The 17,664-nt window shown below is 39.9% G+C and overlaps 1 protein-coding gene across 1 annotated transcript; it reads left to right on the top strand.

Annotated features, from left to right (window-relative positions):
• Positions 1-440: 440 nt before the first annotated feature.
• On the top strand, positions 441-16,719 carry jdp2a (Jun dimerization protein 2a). Its single transcript, XM_084097316.1, has 4 exons — positions 441-664; positions 12,561-12,778; positions 14,719-14,823; positions 15,908-16,719. The coding sequence occupies exons 1-4, from the start codon at positions 574-576 to the stop codon at positions 16,064-16,066; spliced, it is 573 nt and encodes a 190-aa protein (XP_083953442.1). The 5' UTR covers positions 441-573; the 3' UTR covers positions 16,067-16,719.
• Positions 16,720-17,664: the final 945 nt, after the last annotated feature.

The raw sequence follows: 17,664 nt of genomic DNA, 5'->3' as shown, positions 1-17,664 counted from the left end.
AGTTTGGTTTTCCTAACATTCCCAGTATCAGTCTTTTTAAATTCAAGAAAACTGAAACTAATTAGGGTTCAAAATTCTGCTATGTTTAGGGTTATGGGTTGTTTAGAAGAAGTAGCCTAGCCTATAAAGTAAAGTGCTAGTACATACAAAAAAAGAAAAAAGAAAAGATGTGGTCCTATTTGCAGTCCTGAAACTGCAGCCTCCAGGATTGCAGGGTCAAGCTATACTGCAGTTTAAAACAATTTATATTCATATATCCATTAAAAAAGAGCATCAACATATGAGGAGCCTTTTTTGATGGGGTAGCTACTGATGAACGGCTAAAAAACGGTCCTGGTACATCAATCTGCCGTTTGAGAAGAACTTCTGCTTGTTGAGGGAATGTAAAGCGCTGACGGTGAACGGGATGTTTGTTTTCTGGTTTCTAAGGGGTGGAGCGACTCTCTGCTCCTCACTTCTCCACTTCTCCATGAGTGTTTTCCCTGCAGTTCATTTCTCATCCTCCCTGCTGACGTCTGACTTCCGCATTCCTCGCTCTTCCCGATCAGGGATCAGCGCTCGCGACTCGAGCTGATGCAACGATTCCCGCTCTTCAAGATCTACTCGCGACCTCCAGCTGACGTCACAAAGGGACTCCACTCGCTCACCTCGAGACCAAAGTCAGGTAAGAGGCCAACTTTGACAACTTTTGCACAGCTTCGAGTCCTAGGCTCTGCATTTCTCCCCGGCTGTGTCTCAAAGCGCAGAGAGACGCCTAGCGGAGCGCGTTTTTGCGCATCGGACGCGCGCAGGAGCATTCATGGACATCGCGCGCGCGCTCCGATTCAGTGATGCGCAAAAATGCTGTCTATCTAGGGAACTCGCTAGGTTTTGAGACAAAGTCCGAGTGTATGCAAGCACAGAATGTACATTGCAACATCAGCAACGTGCGTATTTATCTTAAATAACAACAATAGATTCTGTTGCAGGATCTGCATGCGTTATGCAACTTAAATACCTATTTATTTCCAAGTTTGAACGCATTTCTCTCAGGCATGTCCATCTCTAGTTGTAGCCTACATAGGGAATGTTCACTGATGATGGGACAGACAGACAGACTCAACACTGAAGTTCATGTTACATAAGAGAAACTTCCGCTTTGAGATCATTTTGAGTCACTGTAGGGCGTGGTGCAAATGCACATTCATATGTTCATCATCTTTACCTTATTATTTCACTGTATTGTCCGGTGTCACACACAATCCATTAAGCTTGTAATCAGTGAAACGGATGCATGTGTGGCAATGGCAATGGGCAGCAATACTGTAGACACAAACTTTTTTAAATTCATAATTTATATTGTACTGTAGGTTAAAATCTGGGTTCAAGTCCAGTTTTACAGTAATATGCATTACTATATGCATGAATGTGGTGTGTCTTCGCCTCAGTTTATTTAAAACATGATCTAAAACTTAAGTGCTGCAAAAATTAGCATGTTACATCACAATAAAGTTAAATGAACTTTCTGTAGATCATCAGCATTTTCAGCTGTTCAGAAAAGGGTTTCACTTCCACTCAGAAAGAAGTGGGCGATAAAATCTGGAAGCAATGTGTGAAACTGTTTCTCATTGCATAACAGTGCTATTATAACTGCATGCATAATGCAACGAAATGACACTGACCTTTACAGATGTAGGAACGTTGATTATGACACACAGCTCATACACGCAATGATGTGATCAACAGTAACTCCATGCAAATATATGTCACTGTCAATAAACCACGGTGATACTGGGTATCAATGTGCATTATGACGTTCTCAGGCATTAATTAAATGATCTAAATGTATTGATACTATATTCGTTAACATTATAAAATGTGAGGAGTGTTTAGTGTTAAACAAGCCATGTTGTGACATGCTGCTATACTTCATATGAAACGACTTTAAACTGCATTCATTTACAGTGAGCTCAATGCATATCTGAAATCTGTTGTCCATGAAGAAATGTGGTTATACTTCAGTGTTTTGAGATTTATCTAAAACACAGTTTAACATATGTCTTTAAACAATATTTAAACATTAAATTGATGATTGAAAAAGGTTTGCTTAGTGTCAGTTTGGAAGTGTCGTTTTAGGATGTAATTTCAGTCACTTTTATAATTAGAAGCAGGGAAAAATCTTTGCCTTGTTGGACTAAATGAAACCTCATGGTTAATTTGAATGCTGTTAAACACGACTCACATGAAGCGACTTACAATCAGATGTTAATATGTTGCTATGCTAACAATATGATTCTGCAGCAAGCATAAAAATACACAGACAGCACACACAAATATTGGGTAAAATACGTTTTTAATTAGACTGAACTGTTTTAGCGGCGCTTGTTACAACTATTGAATCTAATTTTTATTAATTTGTAGAGGAGCTGCACGATTAATCGTTAAAAGATGGCGATCTCGATTCAAACACACAACATGACAACATTTGTCTCTGTCTATTAAACTTTTAAAAAGTACGATCACTGCAAACATTCAGATCTGCGTTCTGACCCGGAGAGAGCCGTTGTCATGTGTAGATATGAAACTGTGTGTGAAGCTGTCCTTTCAACACACACAGTGTGATTATTTCTGTGTCACAGTAATTCAGATTATCACAGAAGTACCTGGATAAAAGTTTACAGTTCGGATATAAACACTGATGTCTATGGTAGCGATCAAAAATCAAGTAAATCACCTTTTGAAAGTAACTTGACGCTTCAAATAAAGATTGTATCAATTACATTGTTACACCAGTAGGTGGCGACAAGTGACTGTTGGAAAATGTATTTGTCATTGAATCATTCACTCAAGAGATTCGTTGAAAAACGCTGATTCATCCAGTAATGAAACAAAGAAGTCTTTAGGTGTGTTGGACTTGAAACGATCTTTGTGTGACATTAAAGACCCTGCGAGTGATTAGAGAGCATTAGACGTCTCCATATGATGAGATACACCGATCAGTCCAGCGCCGCTTCAAGTCCAACACACCTAGTATGAGCGAGTCATTGCTGATTCATTCAAACAGATTTAAAATAATAATAATTAATTCAAATCAATTAAAGTCCCCCTGTGGTGAAAATCCAGCTTTTAATGTTGTTTATGTGTCTTTGTGGTGTTTTAATGTGCTTTAAGACAAACCATGTGTAAATTCATAAGTCGACACCATTGCTGAGTATTTTCTCCTTAAAACTGCAGTGAACCAAAGACAGTCGCAAAAACACGCTTTGAAATCGCTGGTGTTTCTGACGTCACAAACTACCTTGTAACCAATCAGATCAACGTGTGATCGTCAACCAGTGGATCTCTGAGCTGAGTGAGTGAGTGGAGGTGGGGCTCATTTGCATATTCATAGAACCGCGTATACTAAATGAGGCAAGGGTGTCGAGTTAGGTTCAAGCTACAGTATTTTAAGGCATGAATAATTATTTTTTCAAGGAACAAATGTCATTTTGGTGATCAAAGATGAGTTTAAAGGATAAAATGATTGACTACAGGGGGACTTTAAGTTGTTTGTTCAGAATCATGATCTCAGTTTGAAACAAAAAAATTGTGATTCTCAATTTATCCATTAATATTATTAATATTAACTCTTAAAGTCACTTTTATTTATGGTTTTTATAGATGTAGTTTAAAATCAGTTACTTGCTGAACACAATTTCTCAATTTCTATGGATGTGTTGTTCAGCTTGGTTGTGCTGAATTTAACATATGGACAATAAATTGATTATTGTATTTATTTTGCTTGTTGTCCATATTATACTTGGACAAACAACATAATCAAGTGTGGCATGTTTCATCATTCTCTGTAGAGTGCTAGACAGCAGTACTTGGATATTTACTGAACAACGGGGCAATCAATCAATTAGAGCAACACTTTATCTGTGATAATGGATCAAAATATTAATATAACATGTGGTAACGGTCACAGCGGAGAGAGCGTCGGTTTGCACGGCTCTGAACTAAAGCGCTCTATAGAACTTTCCAGTGAAAATCTAAACAAAGAGAACAGTGTTGTATTCTGTTTATTTTTCCAAATCCTTCATGCTGTCATTCCCTCAATACATACTTGTCTTGACTGGTCGGTATGAAGTTTTATTTGGAAGTGTGTTAAAAGTTTCAAAGATGGTGATTTTTTTTTACTGTGGAAATCATTTTTCCATTGGGGCTTTTAGTAAGATGGCTCGTGTTGTAGACAGAAAAACCTCACACACCTTCTGAATATGAAACACACTTGAAAATGTTCCTGATTAATGTATTTCACTTTTTTCTTTGAGGTTGTAGGGTTTTTTGAGTGTTCTGGCAAATACAAAAGATCCCTCCATGTCTGTCTGATATTGTGTAGTGATACGGCAAATGGATTTTCTTTTTTCTTACCAAATCAACAAAATGTTCAAAATGTTCAGTTTAAAAAAAAAGTATTTTCTTGGCTATGTGAACGTTAAGGGAACATTCCGTTTCATCATTCTTCACGCATTATGGAATGTTACTTTTGAATGTTCTCTGGACTTTCTGAAAACAAGTTGTAACATTTAAAAACATTAGACAAACGTCCAACTAAAATGTTTCTTAAAAAACATTCCATGAACAATTTATAAATAATGTTTTTGTGCTAACGTTTTGAGAACATCATTAAAGACCAGATAACTTTGAACAAATGCTATTAACGTTACTGGAAGTACGTTTGTTCATAACTGTGAGAGAACCTTGTCACATCTCATTAATTATTGGCAAGCAACATGTGCAACATATTCCATAGCCTAATAATAGTAAACAGAACACTCTTTATTAACAGAAAGTAATCAAATGGAAAACAACACTGCGTAGTCTTCACTGTATAAATGAAATATAGATTAACCCTAATAAATCTACTAAAGAGCAGTGGTTGATTTTTTTCTTTGTCTTTTGTTGTTTAAATTAACATTAATGACACGGACAGCTGCAGGTTTATTAGGCTACTGTCACTTTAAGACCGAACCCCAATACTCATGCAACTTATTTGCCAACTGTTTATGTTACCTTATACATAACCGATGGTGTTTAAAGCTACACTGTGTAATTTTTTAAGTTGATTCTTTGCAAAAAACACTTTGTTCTTTCAAAATGATATGTACACATTAATGTGTAATTACTTATACCAACTAATCAAGTATTCTCGTAAGCGTAGAATCTAACATTTAGAATACATACGAGTGAGTCGCTCGAATGGCGGCGTCTTGAAAATACATTAGCCAAAGAGGGACATACCTGGAAATTCAAGCTTCGCCTTTCGCGTTTTGACACTCAGTGGCGCCGTGACGAATGCGAGGGGGAGATTTACTCACGACTGCCGGCAGATTTGAAATAATACGGCCGCCGTAGGAGTTAAAATGCCCTCGGAATGGGAGGGGCTAGAAAGTAATATTCAGTTGGTAGTCATAAACAATTTCACCGCTAGATGGGAGAAAATCCTACACAGTGTAGCTTTAATAACTCTTTTTATCATCGACTACATCCTGCAGTTTAGCAACAGTAGACTGTATTTGATTTGGACGTCAAGTTTGGGCTTTTAGGGAGGAATGAAAGCGCAGATCTGTGAAGCAAAGAAATGCACTAAAATCACACAGCTCTAGTGTCTTGCTGTCATTGTTGTAGAGTTGCTGTCGTTGCAATGTCTCCACTCCACAAGGACGTTGCAAATGTATTGTTCAGGTGTCTGAACACCTGGTAGAACTGAATTTTAGCGGCGCATAGAAAAATTCAAAACTCGTGAGTTTTTTCTCGTTTTTTCTCGTGCGTCTTCTGATCGACCTGATACAGACTTTACATTTCGAGTCTTTACAGACTTTTAAATGTTGTATTTGTGTAGCGAGAGACCAGCGGTCACGTGACAAAAGAACGAAGGACTCACACCCGAAAGATGGACTAATCATTTCTGTTGTTGCATTCAGCCTATGGGTTTGTGACTTGAAGAATCAGTCGACTCGAACCCGAAAAGACTCGAGAGATGAACTTATCATTTATCTTTCCGGTACTGACAGCATAGTCTCTATGGGACTGACAGAAAGAACGAAAGACTCGGACCCGGCCGAACCTGAACCAGACTCGAGACATGAACTAGTCATTTCTGATACCGGACTGGTACTGCAGTGCATTCAAATGCATATATGGGGCTGTGTCACACGGCCCAGATCAGACACTGACGAGTCGACTGAACTAACGAAACGTCTCGAAGTTCGAACCCGAAGACATGAGGCGGGGAACAGACGTGATAAATTTGAAGTTACAAAAGAAAGAACGTCTCGGATCAGGAGGTGAGGTGAACTAACAGCAATAGCCTGAACTTAAGACCCAGCTAATCAAATAATTAAACATTTCGGTTTCTTATAATTTGGCTTATAAAAACGCCACTTTTAATTTTCATCGTATTTTCGTTTTAGGTCACAATGCCTTGTGAATGGGAGTGAATGGGGCACTTCTATGACAGCATCAAAAAACACTATTTTTAAAACACTAAGAAGGCTCGACACATGAAACTGTGCTGGAAGTATCACCAGGGGCTCTACACATGAACTCCAGCATTGAGAACAGTGTTTGTGTGCACAGAGTTTACTAAAAAGAAAGATTTTGAACAACTCACTGTGTTTCCATCCGCCAGCATTTTGACAGTCAAAAATAGTCGATTTTATAAAAAAATAGCGAAGCAAGTGCATTCTGGGAGTTGTTGTCTTTCATCCACATGAGCCAAAAATAAATTTTCTGGCTTTTCTCAGTCTAGAAAGCTCCAAATTCAAAAATAATTTCACATTTCACTACATAAATGACCCATTTTAAATACACATTAATCTTTCCAGAGGTGAAGTATCACTTTAAATGACTAACGTTCAGTATGAGCAATCATAGCTTGCCTGAGCAAAGACTAATGAAACTTCCTCTGAATCAGAACCGGTGTGTGTGCCATGCAGAGGTTCACATATGGCAGTGATTTCTGGTGTCATAGTGAGGGCGTTTCTTCAAGAAGCTCATTCATGCCGGTCCCTTTCTGTAGTTCATCTCTCTGTAAGAATGGAAAGACTTGAGAATGTTTTCTTTAAAATAGTTCTTCTCCAGCTATGGACTGCACATCTGAAGGGTTTCTTTATTTGAGGCCGATGACATTGTCCTGTTCGTCTGCGGCCACATTCCTCTCGGCTGACATGGAGAACTCAGATTTGGACGGGGGAAACTCGGGCAGCGGGCGGATCTTGGCTCAGTTCTCAGTTCTTCTCTCCACGGCTTTAAGGAGAATGTGTCTGGGTCTAGTTTTGTGCCTCTCGTAAAAAAAACAGGGGGAAAGCAGCAGCTTATCTTGCCAAGGGTCTGTAAGTGGTCGTATTATATAAACATGTCAGATATTGAATATCTAATGTGTAGAATTGACAGTGCATGGGCACAATGGACATGTGTTCAAAACAATAAGTGGAGACTTGTGTGTATATAACATTTCTGTTGGTTAGTTAAAGTAACCCATATATGCTATTTAAAAGGTTCCTAATTTTAAAGTTACATTTTCTTTCTGACAGTGTCTGAAACAATTTGATCAAGGATTCAGTCTCTCTAACTGTGCGTTCACACCGCACCGCATTCATTTTCAATGAGAGCCAGCGGCGAGCTCCGGCGAGGGCGGCGCGTCTTGGGCGGTTAGAGCGGCGAAGAGAGTTGAAGTCAGGTCAACTTTATGGTAATAAGCTATGACGCAGTTCGGCGGCAACCAATCAGAATATAGAAGTCCTCCGCCTGAGAGGATTCCAGAGAACGCAATCCTGTAAACATTGGTCTACTTCGATCTACGTCAGAGCATCAGAGCGTCCCCGAATCTTTCTCCGGCGTCGTTGGCAGGCTGGCGAGAGCAAATTTTGCTGCTCTCGCCGGCGGCGGTGTGAACGTACAGTAAACCCCTCCTTTCTGAGAGTCTGCTCAGCTCTGATTGGTCAGACGGCCCAGTCTGTTGTGATTGGTCTACTCTGCTCTGATTGGTCAGACGGCCCAGTCTGTTGTGATTGGTCTACTCTGCTCTGATTGGTCAGATGTCCCAGGCTGTTGTGATTGGTCTACTCTGCTCTGATTGGTCAGACGGCCCAGTCTGTTGTGATTGGTCTACTCTGCTCTGATTGGTCAGATGTCCCAGGCTGTTGTGATTGGTCTACTCTGCTCTGATTGGTCAGACGGCCCAGTCTGTTGTGATTGGTCTACTCTGCTCTGATTGGTCAGATGTCCCAGGCTGTTGTGATTGGTCTACTCTGCTCTGATTGGTCAGACGGCCCAGTCTGTTGTAATTGGTCTACTCTGCTCTGATTGGTCAGATGTCCCAGGCTGTTGTGATTGGTCTACTCTGCTCTGCTTGGTCAGATGGCCCAGTCTGTTGTGATTGGTCTACTCTGCTCTGATTGGTCAGATGTCCCAGGCTGTTGTGATTGGTCTACTCTGTTTCTGATTGGTCAGATGTCCCAGTCTGTTGTGATTGGTCTACTCTGCTCTGATTGGTCAGACGGCCCAGTCTGTTGTAATTGGTCTACTCTGCTCTGATTGGTCAGATGTCCCAGGCTGTTGTGATTGGTCTACTCTGCTCTGCTTGGTCAGATGGCCCAGTCTGTTGTGATTGGTCTACTCTGCTCTGATTGGTCAGATGTCCCAGGCTGTTGTGATTGGTCTACTCTGTTTCTGATTGGTCAGATGTCCCAGGCTGTTGTGATTGGTCTACTCTGCTCTGATTGGTCAGACGGCCCAGTCTGTTGTGATTGGTCTACTCTGCTCTGATTGGTCAGATGTCCCAGTCTGTTGTGATTGGTCTGTTCTGCTCTGATTGGTCAGACGGCCCAGTCTGTTGTGATTGGTCTACTCTGCTCTGATTGGTCAGATGTCCCAGGCTGTTGTGATTGGTCTACTCTGCTCTGATTGGTCAGACGGCCCAGTCTGTTGTGATTGGTCTACTCTGCTCTGATTGGTCAGATGTCCCAGGCTGTTGTGATTGGTTTACTCTGCTCTGCTTGGTCAGACGGCCCAGGCTGTTGTGATTGGTCTACTCTGCTCTGCTTGGTCAGATGGCCCAGTCTGTTGTGATTGGTCTACTCTGCTCTAATTGGTCAGATGTCCCAGTCTGTTGTGATTGGTCTGCTCTGCTCTGATTGGTCAGATGGCCCAGTCTGTTGTGATTGGTCTACTCTGCTCTGGTTGGTCAGATGGCCCAGTCTGTTGTGATTGGTCTACTCTGCTCTGGTTGGTCAGATGGCCCAGTCTGTTGTTATTGGTCTACTTTGCTGTGATTGGTCAGACGGCCCAATCTGTTGTGATTGGTCTACTCTGCTCTGATTGGTCAGACGGCCCAATCTGTTGTGATTGGTCGACCACTTACAGCACATGTCTGAAACGAAACACCCAATACTTATTTTAATTTCAGCTCTTCCTCAGCACTTGTATACAGAGTAATGCGAACAGTAACGATGGCGTGGGTTTTACCGTATCAATCTCATCAAAGTGGATTTGCTTTGTCAGCAGAAAACAGCGTCTTCTCCACATGAACAACACGAACCAAACTCTTCCAGTCTCAGATACACTACAGTGTTTGAGGGAGGAGCAAAGAGAAGCTGTTCAGCCAGTGAAGACCATAAGCTGGCATTATGCAAATTAGTTACAAACCTACGTAGGTTCGAGCAGAAAGTGAGTCTGGAGTTACTGACGACTCGTTTCAGGCAGTTCAGAATTTCTTTTGGGAGACAATAAATCCATTTATCTGCACTTTGATGTTTGAAACTTTGCAGAGGTTTTTAATTCACAAACAGCTGTATTACACTGTGCATAAAAGGTCATATCTGAAAATAGGGGCACTTTAAAAACATTCTAAATGATGGATTCCAGTGACAGATTGAGCATCTGGACAAAACCTGCTGCTGCTTTGTTGGTATTTCTGCACAGGTGGTGTCGTGAGGGTGACTTATTTAGTAAAGATGTGACCTTAAATCATGGATTAAGGACATTGTAAAATATAACATATTTTGCATTACTTTTGGTTTACTTTTCCCTTTGAAGTCTTATATGATTGTAGTTGATGCGTCAATTCTTCAATAATAATGGCTACGTTCACACTGTCAGTTTTTGGGATTGACAGCTGCATTAACTCGCAGGTGTGAGTCTCAAAATGTCCCATTCAAACAGAAACTTACAGTAACCTCTCGAATACTGTCTGAATGAACGTGCAACCGGAGTCAAACCACTGATCCCTTAATGTTTGTATAACCAAGATTTTTTTTTTTTTTTTTTTTGAATATTAAAAAACTGGACGTTCACAGAACATTCTGAAATAACGTTTTTATAACTTAATGGGAATGTCAGCAAAAAACTTTTTTAGGTAGGATGACCAGTGCTACACATCTTGGTAATCTTTGTAATAGACACAACTAATCCAAATTAAATGTACATTTGTGACAGCATCATGATCTTACGTGGTCTGATGTGCTGCATATCAGTCGAGCAGGATACATTCTCAGGATAAAGATCTGTAATGTAATTTGAGGACATCTGTAATTTGCACAGGATATAGAGATTGTCAGCTTATCTCACACGATATATTTCTGTATTTAATTTTTAAACAGGATAATATATTTGGAGGAAATTCATTTCAATACAATATAGAGTGATTACTATAATATAAGCCTCTAATAATATATTGATAAAATTCATAAATCCATTAATCAGCACTCTGGCATTTATAATACATATTCCAACATGTCTTGTCTGTCAGCTCATGAACATAACTTGCTCTCGTTTTCAATAAGTAGGAAGTATTCCTGACTCAACATAAATACCCAGTTACAATTGGTTGGGTAATATTCACTCTTTTGTTCACTTCACGAGAATTTAACATGAGAAAATGAGTCATAGGAGAATTTAACATGAAAAAATGAGTCATAGGCTAATCAATTTCCACAGAATTTAATCTGACCAAATATGTGTTATTAAAATAGATAATATAATAACAGTGTGTGTATAGGCTGAATAACTGCAGTCCTGCAGGCCTCCGTATTTTAAAGTGTAGTATAGTATTAGTGAATATTCTTCATGCTATATTTGTGATTATTTTGATGCCAATATATAATTAACGGCATTAATAATAATAATAGTACGTTTTATTTATATAGCGCCTTTCCAGGGCTCAAGGACGCTTGGTTACTACTATTGTAACTTGTAACTTGGTTACTACCCATTACTACTGTTCGTATTACTGTGAATCATATGCTGAAAAAGAGCTCTTCAGGAAGAGATTCCAATATGCTAATGGTCATGTGTTTCCGACACAAGCTGTAAGTGGTAATTGGTCAGATGATCCAGTCTGCTGTGATTGGTCAATCACAACAGACTGGGCCATCTGACCAATCAGAGCAGAGTAGACCAATCACAACAGACTGGGGTCATCTGACCTATCAGAGCAGAGTAGACCAATCACAACAGACTGGGCCATCTGACCTATCAGAGCAGAGTAGACCAATCACAACAGACTGGATCATCTGACCAATCAGAGCAGAGTAGACCAATCACAACAGACTGGATCATCTGACCAATCAGAGCAGAGTAGACCAATCACAACAGACTGGGGTCATCTGACCAATCAGAGCAGAGTAGACCAATCACAACAGACTGGATCATCTGACCTATCAGAGCAGAGTAGACCAATCACAACAGACTGGGGTCATCTGACCAATCAGAGCAGAGTAGACCAATCACAACAGACTGGATCATCTGACCAATCAGAGCAGAGTAGACCAATCACAACAGACTGGATCATCTGACCAATCAGAGCAGAGTAGACCAATCACAACAGACTGGGGTCATCTGACCAATCAGAGCAGAGTAGACCAATCACAACAGACTGGATCATCTGACCAATCAGAGCAGAGTAGACCAATCACAACATACTGGATCATCTGACCAACCAGAGCAGAGTAGACCAATCACAACAGACTGGGGTCATCTGACCTATCAGAGCAGAGTAGACCAATCACAACAGACTGGGGTCATCTGACCAATCAGAGCAGAGTAGACCAATCACAACAGACTGGATCATCTGACCAATCAGAGCAGAATAGACCAATCACAACAGACTGGATCATCTGACCAATCAGAGCAGAGTAGACCAATCACAACAGACTGGATCATCTGACCAACCAGAGCAGAGTAGACCAATCACAACAGACTGGGCCGTCTGACCAATCAGAGCGGAGTAGACTCTTGAAAAGGAGGGGCTTAGAGAGAATGAGTTTTTTTACTAATCCTTCCAGACACTGAGAAAAGAGCTGATGCTGCAAAGAGAATTATAAAAAGAGAATTAAAGTGCTTTTGACGTTGAATGCATATAAACCTATTGCAGGAGACTCCAAAACTAAATTAAGAACCTTTAAAATAGCATAATGGGGCACTTTAATAAGCCTTGGTGGTGTCTTAAACGACTGATATTCGACTGATAACTCGATTTCACAAATTTCAAAAGATGGCTTATTAGTCTCACATGCAGAATCGTGTTGTCTCTCCTCCAGCTGCGGTCAGGGGTGTTGGTGACGTGATGCCCGGACAGATCCCGGACCCCTCGGTGACGGCGGGCTCACTGCCCAGTCTGGGCCCTCTGGTGGGCATTTCTGCCACCACACTAACCCAACACCTGAAGTACGCCGACCTCTACAACCTCGGGGCCATGCTGTCGCCTCTACATCTACTGGGAAAGCTGGGCAAGCGGCCGCTCCCCATTAAAGCTGAGGTGAGCGTCTTCATCTCTAGACTGAGGGCATCTGAAGGAAACAGCACTTTATCTACTTCAACTAGTTCACATCAGCGTGACCCAGTGTGTTTCTTATATGATTAATCTGCAGGGAAACTAAAAAGTGGAGCTGTAAACTGCTTTGCTAAAAATCTAAATGGACAATTCTTATTTTTTTTTATGGAGTATTGCAGTGTTTATTATAAACACATCATTGTTTTAAATTCATATGTCTCGTAATCTTTAATCAGAATAACTTCCCCTCCCTCTTGCAGCGACATCTCTTCTCTTCTCTTCTCTGATGACGTGTTTTTGGCATCACATTTGTCTCAGACTACATGTAAATATCATGCATGTGAGCTGTAGAAAATTATTTTTCCAAGTTGTAAATGAAACAAAAATTATTGGAGTTTGTTTTTACAAGAAAATATAATTTCAGTCTTTCTACTTCAAAATTTTACATTTTAATTCAATGTGTTACTTGCCATTTCTTTGTAATTCTTTGTATATTTTACTAACAATTTCTAATTCAAAACTGTTTCAAAGTAAACCCAGCACCAATTTTTTGTTCCAGTGTATCAGCCAATCAGAAAGCTTGAAGGTGCAGCTCTATCTTTACAGGTGTGTGAGTTTGGAGCGGCACTACCTGTGTGTACCTGGGAAGATTGAGCAGATCTGTGTGTTTGGTTGCAGTCAGTGTTAAAACGTATCGGTGGTGGTGTTTTCTGTGCACTTATCAAACTGCAGTGACTCCATCTAGTGGACAGACAGTCACTGCTTCAATGAAACAGACTATAAAATCATAACAAAAGTGAATCTAATGAATCACAAATGAAACATAAAAGCAAAAATGCCATCTGGCCCAACTATATCAGGCTATTTTTGCAGTGACAGGTAAAAACCCTCTACACTAATGATATTTAGACTAGACCAGAGACGGAGTCAGGTAAACACGGTAAAACATGTTTTGGTCATACTTAATGCTGCAGTCACAGTTAACTGAATTAAAGTAGGGTGGTAAATTGGTACTCATAAATATTTATTTTATTATGAATACTGTACTGTAAATATTATTTTATTGAGATATAAATATTTAATATCGGCCTATTTATTACATTTCCTGCCTCTTCATTCAGTTTGATATTGGAGATGTTAGCTGGTTTTTAAAAGCACAGCGATATAAAGAACAGAGCAATGCGCTTTCATCTGAGCAGATGTTGCTGACTGAACAGCTGCTCCTGTTAATGCAGACTGACTGAATGTTATTTATTAAAGAAGTTTGTATTATACCCTTATACACGACTTGCGTTATTTTTACTATTAAACGACAAGCATTTCATAATCGCCATCCGTTCAGGCTCAGTTTATGTGATCAGCAAGACTCATGTTTTTAATTTCCGACTGACTGTAGTTATTATGATACTATAGCTTTCATTCCGCAAAAGGCTGTTGATATTTCAATTAATTATTGCGTTGCACAATTTGATGGCAAACAGAAAGCTTTTTCACTCTAGCCTGCATGAGTGCAGAGTGATTAAACATAGTCTACTATGTTTAATATGTTTTTGATTAATAAGGTCTGTCCCTTTTTTCTTCTTCTTTGATTTAGATAACATGTTTATATAAATCCCAACCAGAAATGTATAATTATCAACAGCACTTTGGAATATTAGCAAAACACTTTCTATGCATGGATGTCACCTAGTGGTCAAAAATGATAAAGCTCTTAAAAATGGTCAGTTTATAGTTTGCAACTATATTTGTACTTTTATAATACTCTTTTCTTTTCTTTTTAAATATTGCATGCAACTTCCTTGAATTTAAAGGTGAATATTGAATGTTTTAAACAGGTTGCCTAAACAAATTAAGTACTTTAATGGCAGATTGTAGGAAATTAATTTAGCATACTCATTAAAAGCCTTGATTTTTGCTGTTGCCAGAAAGATGAAGAGGAAGACCGGAGGAAAAGAAGGCGAGAGAAAAACAAAGTGGCAGCAGCAAGATGTCGAAACAAAAAGAAAGAGAGAACGGAGTATCTCCAAAGGGTAAGTGCATGTAAAAGAGTCAATATGCAGCGCCGGCGTATTGAAGGGATAGCTCACCCAAAAATTAAAATTAGCCCATGATTTACTCACACTAAAGTCATCCTAGGTGTATATGACATTCTTCTTTTAGACGAATACAATCGGAGTTTAAATATCCTGGCTCTTCCAAGCTTTATAATGGCAGTGAATGGCCGGTTTCTGTTTTGAAGTCCATAAAAGTGCACCTATCCATCATAAACGTGCATCTATCCATGATAAAAGTGCATCTATCCATGATAAAAGTGCATCTATCCATCAGAAAAGTGCATCTGTCCATCATAAAAGTGCATCTATTCATCATAAAAGTGCATCTATTCATCATAAAAGTGCATCTATCCATGATAAAAGTGCACCTATCCATGATAAAAGTGCATCTATCCATGATAAAAGTGCATCTATCCATGATAAAAGTGCATCTATCCATCATAAAAGTGCATCTATCCATCATAAAAGTGCATCTATTCATCATAAAAGTGCTCCTGTCTATGATAAAAGTGCATCTATCCATCATAAAAGTGCATCTATCCATCATAAAAGTGCATCTATTCATCATAAAAGTGCTCCTGTCCATGATAAAAGTGCATCTATTCATCATAAAAGTGCTCCACAGGCTCCGGGTGGTTAATAAAGGCCTTCTGAAGTGAAGCGATGCATTTGTGTAAGAAAACACAAAATGCATCACAAATCCCCCCAGAGTCGTGTGGAGCACTTTTATGATTGACAGATGCACTTTTATCATGGATAGATGCACTTTTATGATTGACAGATGCACTTTTATGATGGATAGATGCACTTTTATGATGATAGATGCACTTTTATCATGTATAGATGCACTTTTATGGACTTCAAAACAGAAACAGCCAATCACTGCCATTATAAAGCTTGGAAGAGCCAGGACATTTTTAATATAACTGATTGTATTCGTCTGAAAGAAGAATATACTGAATATACACCTAGGATGACTTGAGGGTGAGTAAATCATGGGGTAATTTTCATTTTTGGGTGAACTATCCCTTTAACGTTCCCCTCAACTCTTCCGTTGAAGGAATCTGAACGTCTAGAGATGATGAACTCGGAGCTGAAGTCACAGATCGAGGAGCTGAAGCACGAACGACAGCAGCTCATACTGATGCTCAATCGCCATCGGCCCACATGCATCGTGAGGACAGACAGCATCAAGAGCCCTGAGAAAGAGGCCGAATGAGAAGGATCACACATTCCCATGTTACTGTTTACAGGTTAGCTCTTCTGCTAGCTGAAGCACTTGGCTCGAAGCACTTGGACATTTTAAGGAAGAGAAAATGGCGTTCGTTCTCTGACCTTCGAGGTTGGAGAGGTGCAAATAAACAAAGCAACAAGAGAAACACACTGATGGCCTCAGTATTGGGCTGTGTGTTAGTTACAAAACTTTTATGGGATGGTTTTTCTCCTGTAAAACTTTTTTTTTTTTGTCATAAAGTGCCTTGTTTGTTTTAGTGCATTTAGGAAAGAGTTGTCTAAAGTTTGTTATGAATTCATGAAAACACTCATCGCACACATGTTGTGGCCTCGCCATGTAAACTGGATGATTCTTCATGGACTATCTCACCATTTGCTGCCTTCAGTTGGGTTTTTTGTTTTTCTGACGCAGGCGTCATGTATGCACATATGTATGAACTGTTTACATCTTGCCAATTTATTATAGTTATCTACTATATATATATGATTTTTATACTTCCAGTACATGGACTTATCACTAGACGTGATACATTTTATGCAACAAACAATTTCATAACCTCTATTTCTGTGACTTATTCAATTTGTTGTACAGCTGTGAAAACTGCAAGCAATTATTAAACAAGTGTTTCCCAAATGTTATTTTGCCATTATCAGAAATGTTTTTGAGTTGGACAACCTGCAGCCATTTTGCAATGTCATTTTTAGTCAGGGAACATACATACAATAAAACACAGAAACCTACAGTCCAACTCAGAATCATAATATACAAAATGTCTCTGATTTATGTGTCAAAGACCATCAGTGGTGAAAGATGGTTTTTGCTGCTTCCAACTCTCTACAGAAGTTCTCAGTGACAGTCGTCTCTAGTTCTTGCTTTCTCACTGTTTCTCAGCAGCGTATATCCGGTCTCTCCATGCCAAATGCTACAACAAGACACAGGTGTATGTCATTTGCACTTGTCCTACTTACCGCTCGTCTCCCAACTCTCTCTCCCGTCGCAGACCTCGCTGAACCACGCCCCCCTCGCCACATACCCCCACCGCCCGACTCAGGACGGGGAGCCATCTAAAACTAACATTATTGGGCATAGACTATAAAAAAAGATGGACGACGCCCCTTAACCAAGGGGGTAATCTTTCAGAAAAAACTGAAGCTTCCCCGGGCGCCGCCATTGATTAGCAGACCATCACCTGCTGTTAGCATCCCATTGACTCCCATTCATTTTGGCGTCACTTTGACAGCGAATAACTTTACATCTGAGGCGTTTAAAGACTCCATTTGTCCATTATTTATTTCTAAAGAAACACGAAAATGTATAAAAGGCTCCATTACCTTGTATCTTACGTTATGGCCCCGTAGAAGCAGTTTTTGTAAAAATAGGCTAACGATTGCATCATAACCACGCGACTGTCGCACAGTAGAGAGATTACCGTATGGACAGGAGGAGAAACTCGCGGGCGATCGGGGGGACGAGGAGGCAAAGTAATTAATCAGAATACTTAGCAAAAGTTTCTCCTGCTCCTAGCTCATGGACACCTCCTACTCACACTCTCCGTCTCTGCAAGTTTCGGAAGGGAATGATTC

The sequence above is a fragment of the Abramis brama genome (assembly GCF_963993115.1).
Source record: "Abramis brama genome assembly, chromosome: 21".
NCBI classification, from domain to species: Eukaryota; Metazoa; Chordata; class Actinopteri; order Cypriniformes; family Leuciscidae; genus Abramis; species Abramis brama.
Note: the sequence above shows the minus strand (reverse complement) of the source record. Positions and strands in the feature narration are given on the sequence as shown.

Bases quoted from the DNA above. Each gene is read 5' to 3' on its own strand.
- jdp2a (XM_084097316.1), top strand. From the start codon at position 574: ATGCAACGATTCCCGCTCTTCAAGATCTACTCGCGACCTCCAGCTGAC. The intron at 665-12,560 runs GTAAGAGGCCAA...TCTCTCCTCCAG, and splicing joins CACCTCGAGACCAAAGTCAG to CTGCGGTCAGGGGTGTTGGT. The intron at 12,779-14,718 runs GTGAGCGTCTTC...TGCTGTTGCCAG, and splicing joins CGCTCCCCATTAAAGCTGAG to AAAGATGAAGAGGAAGACCG.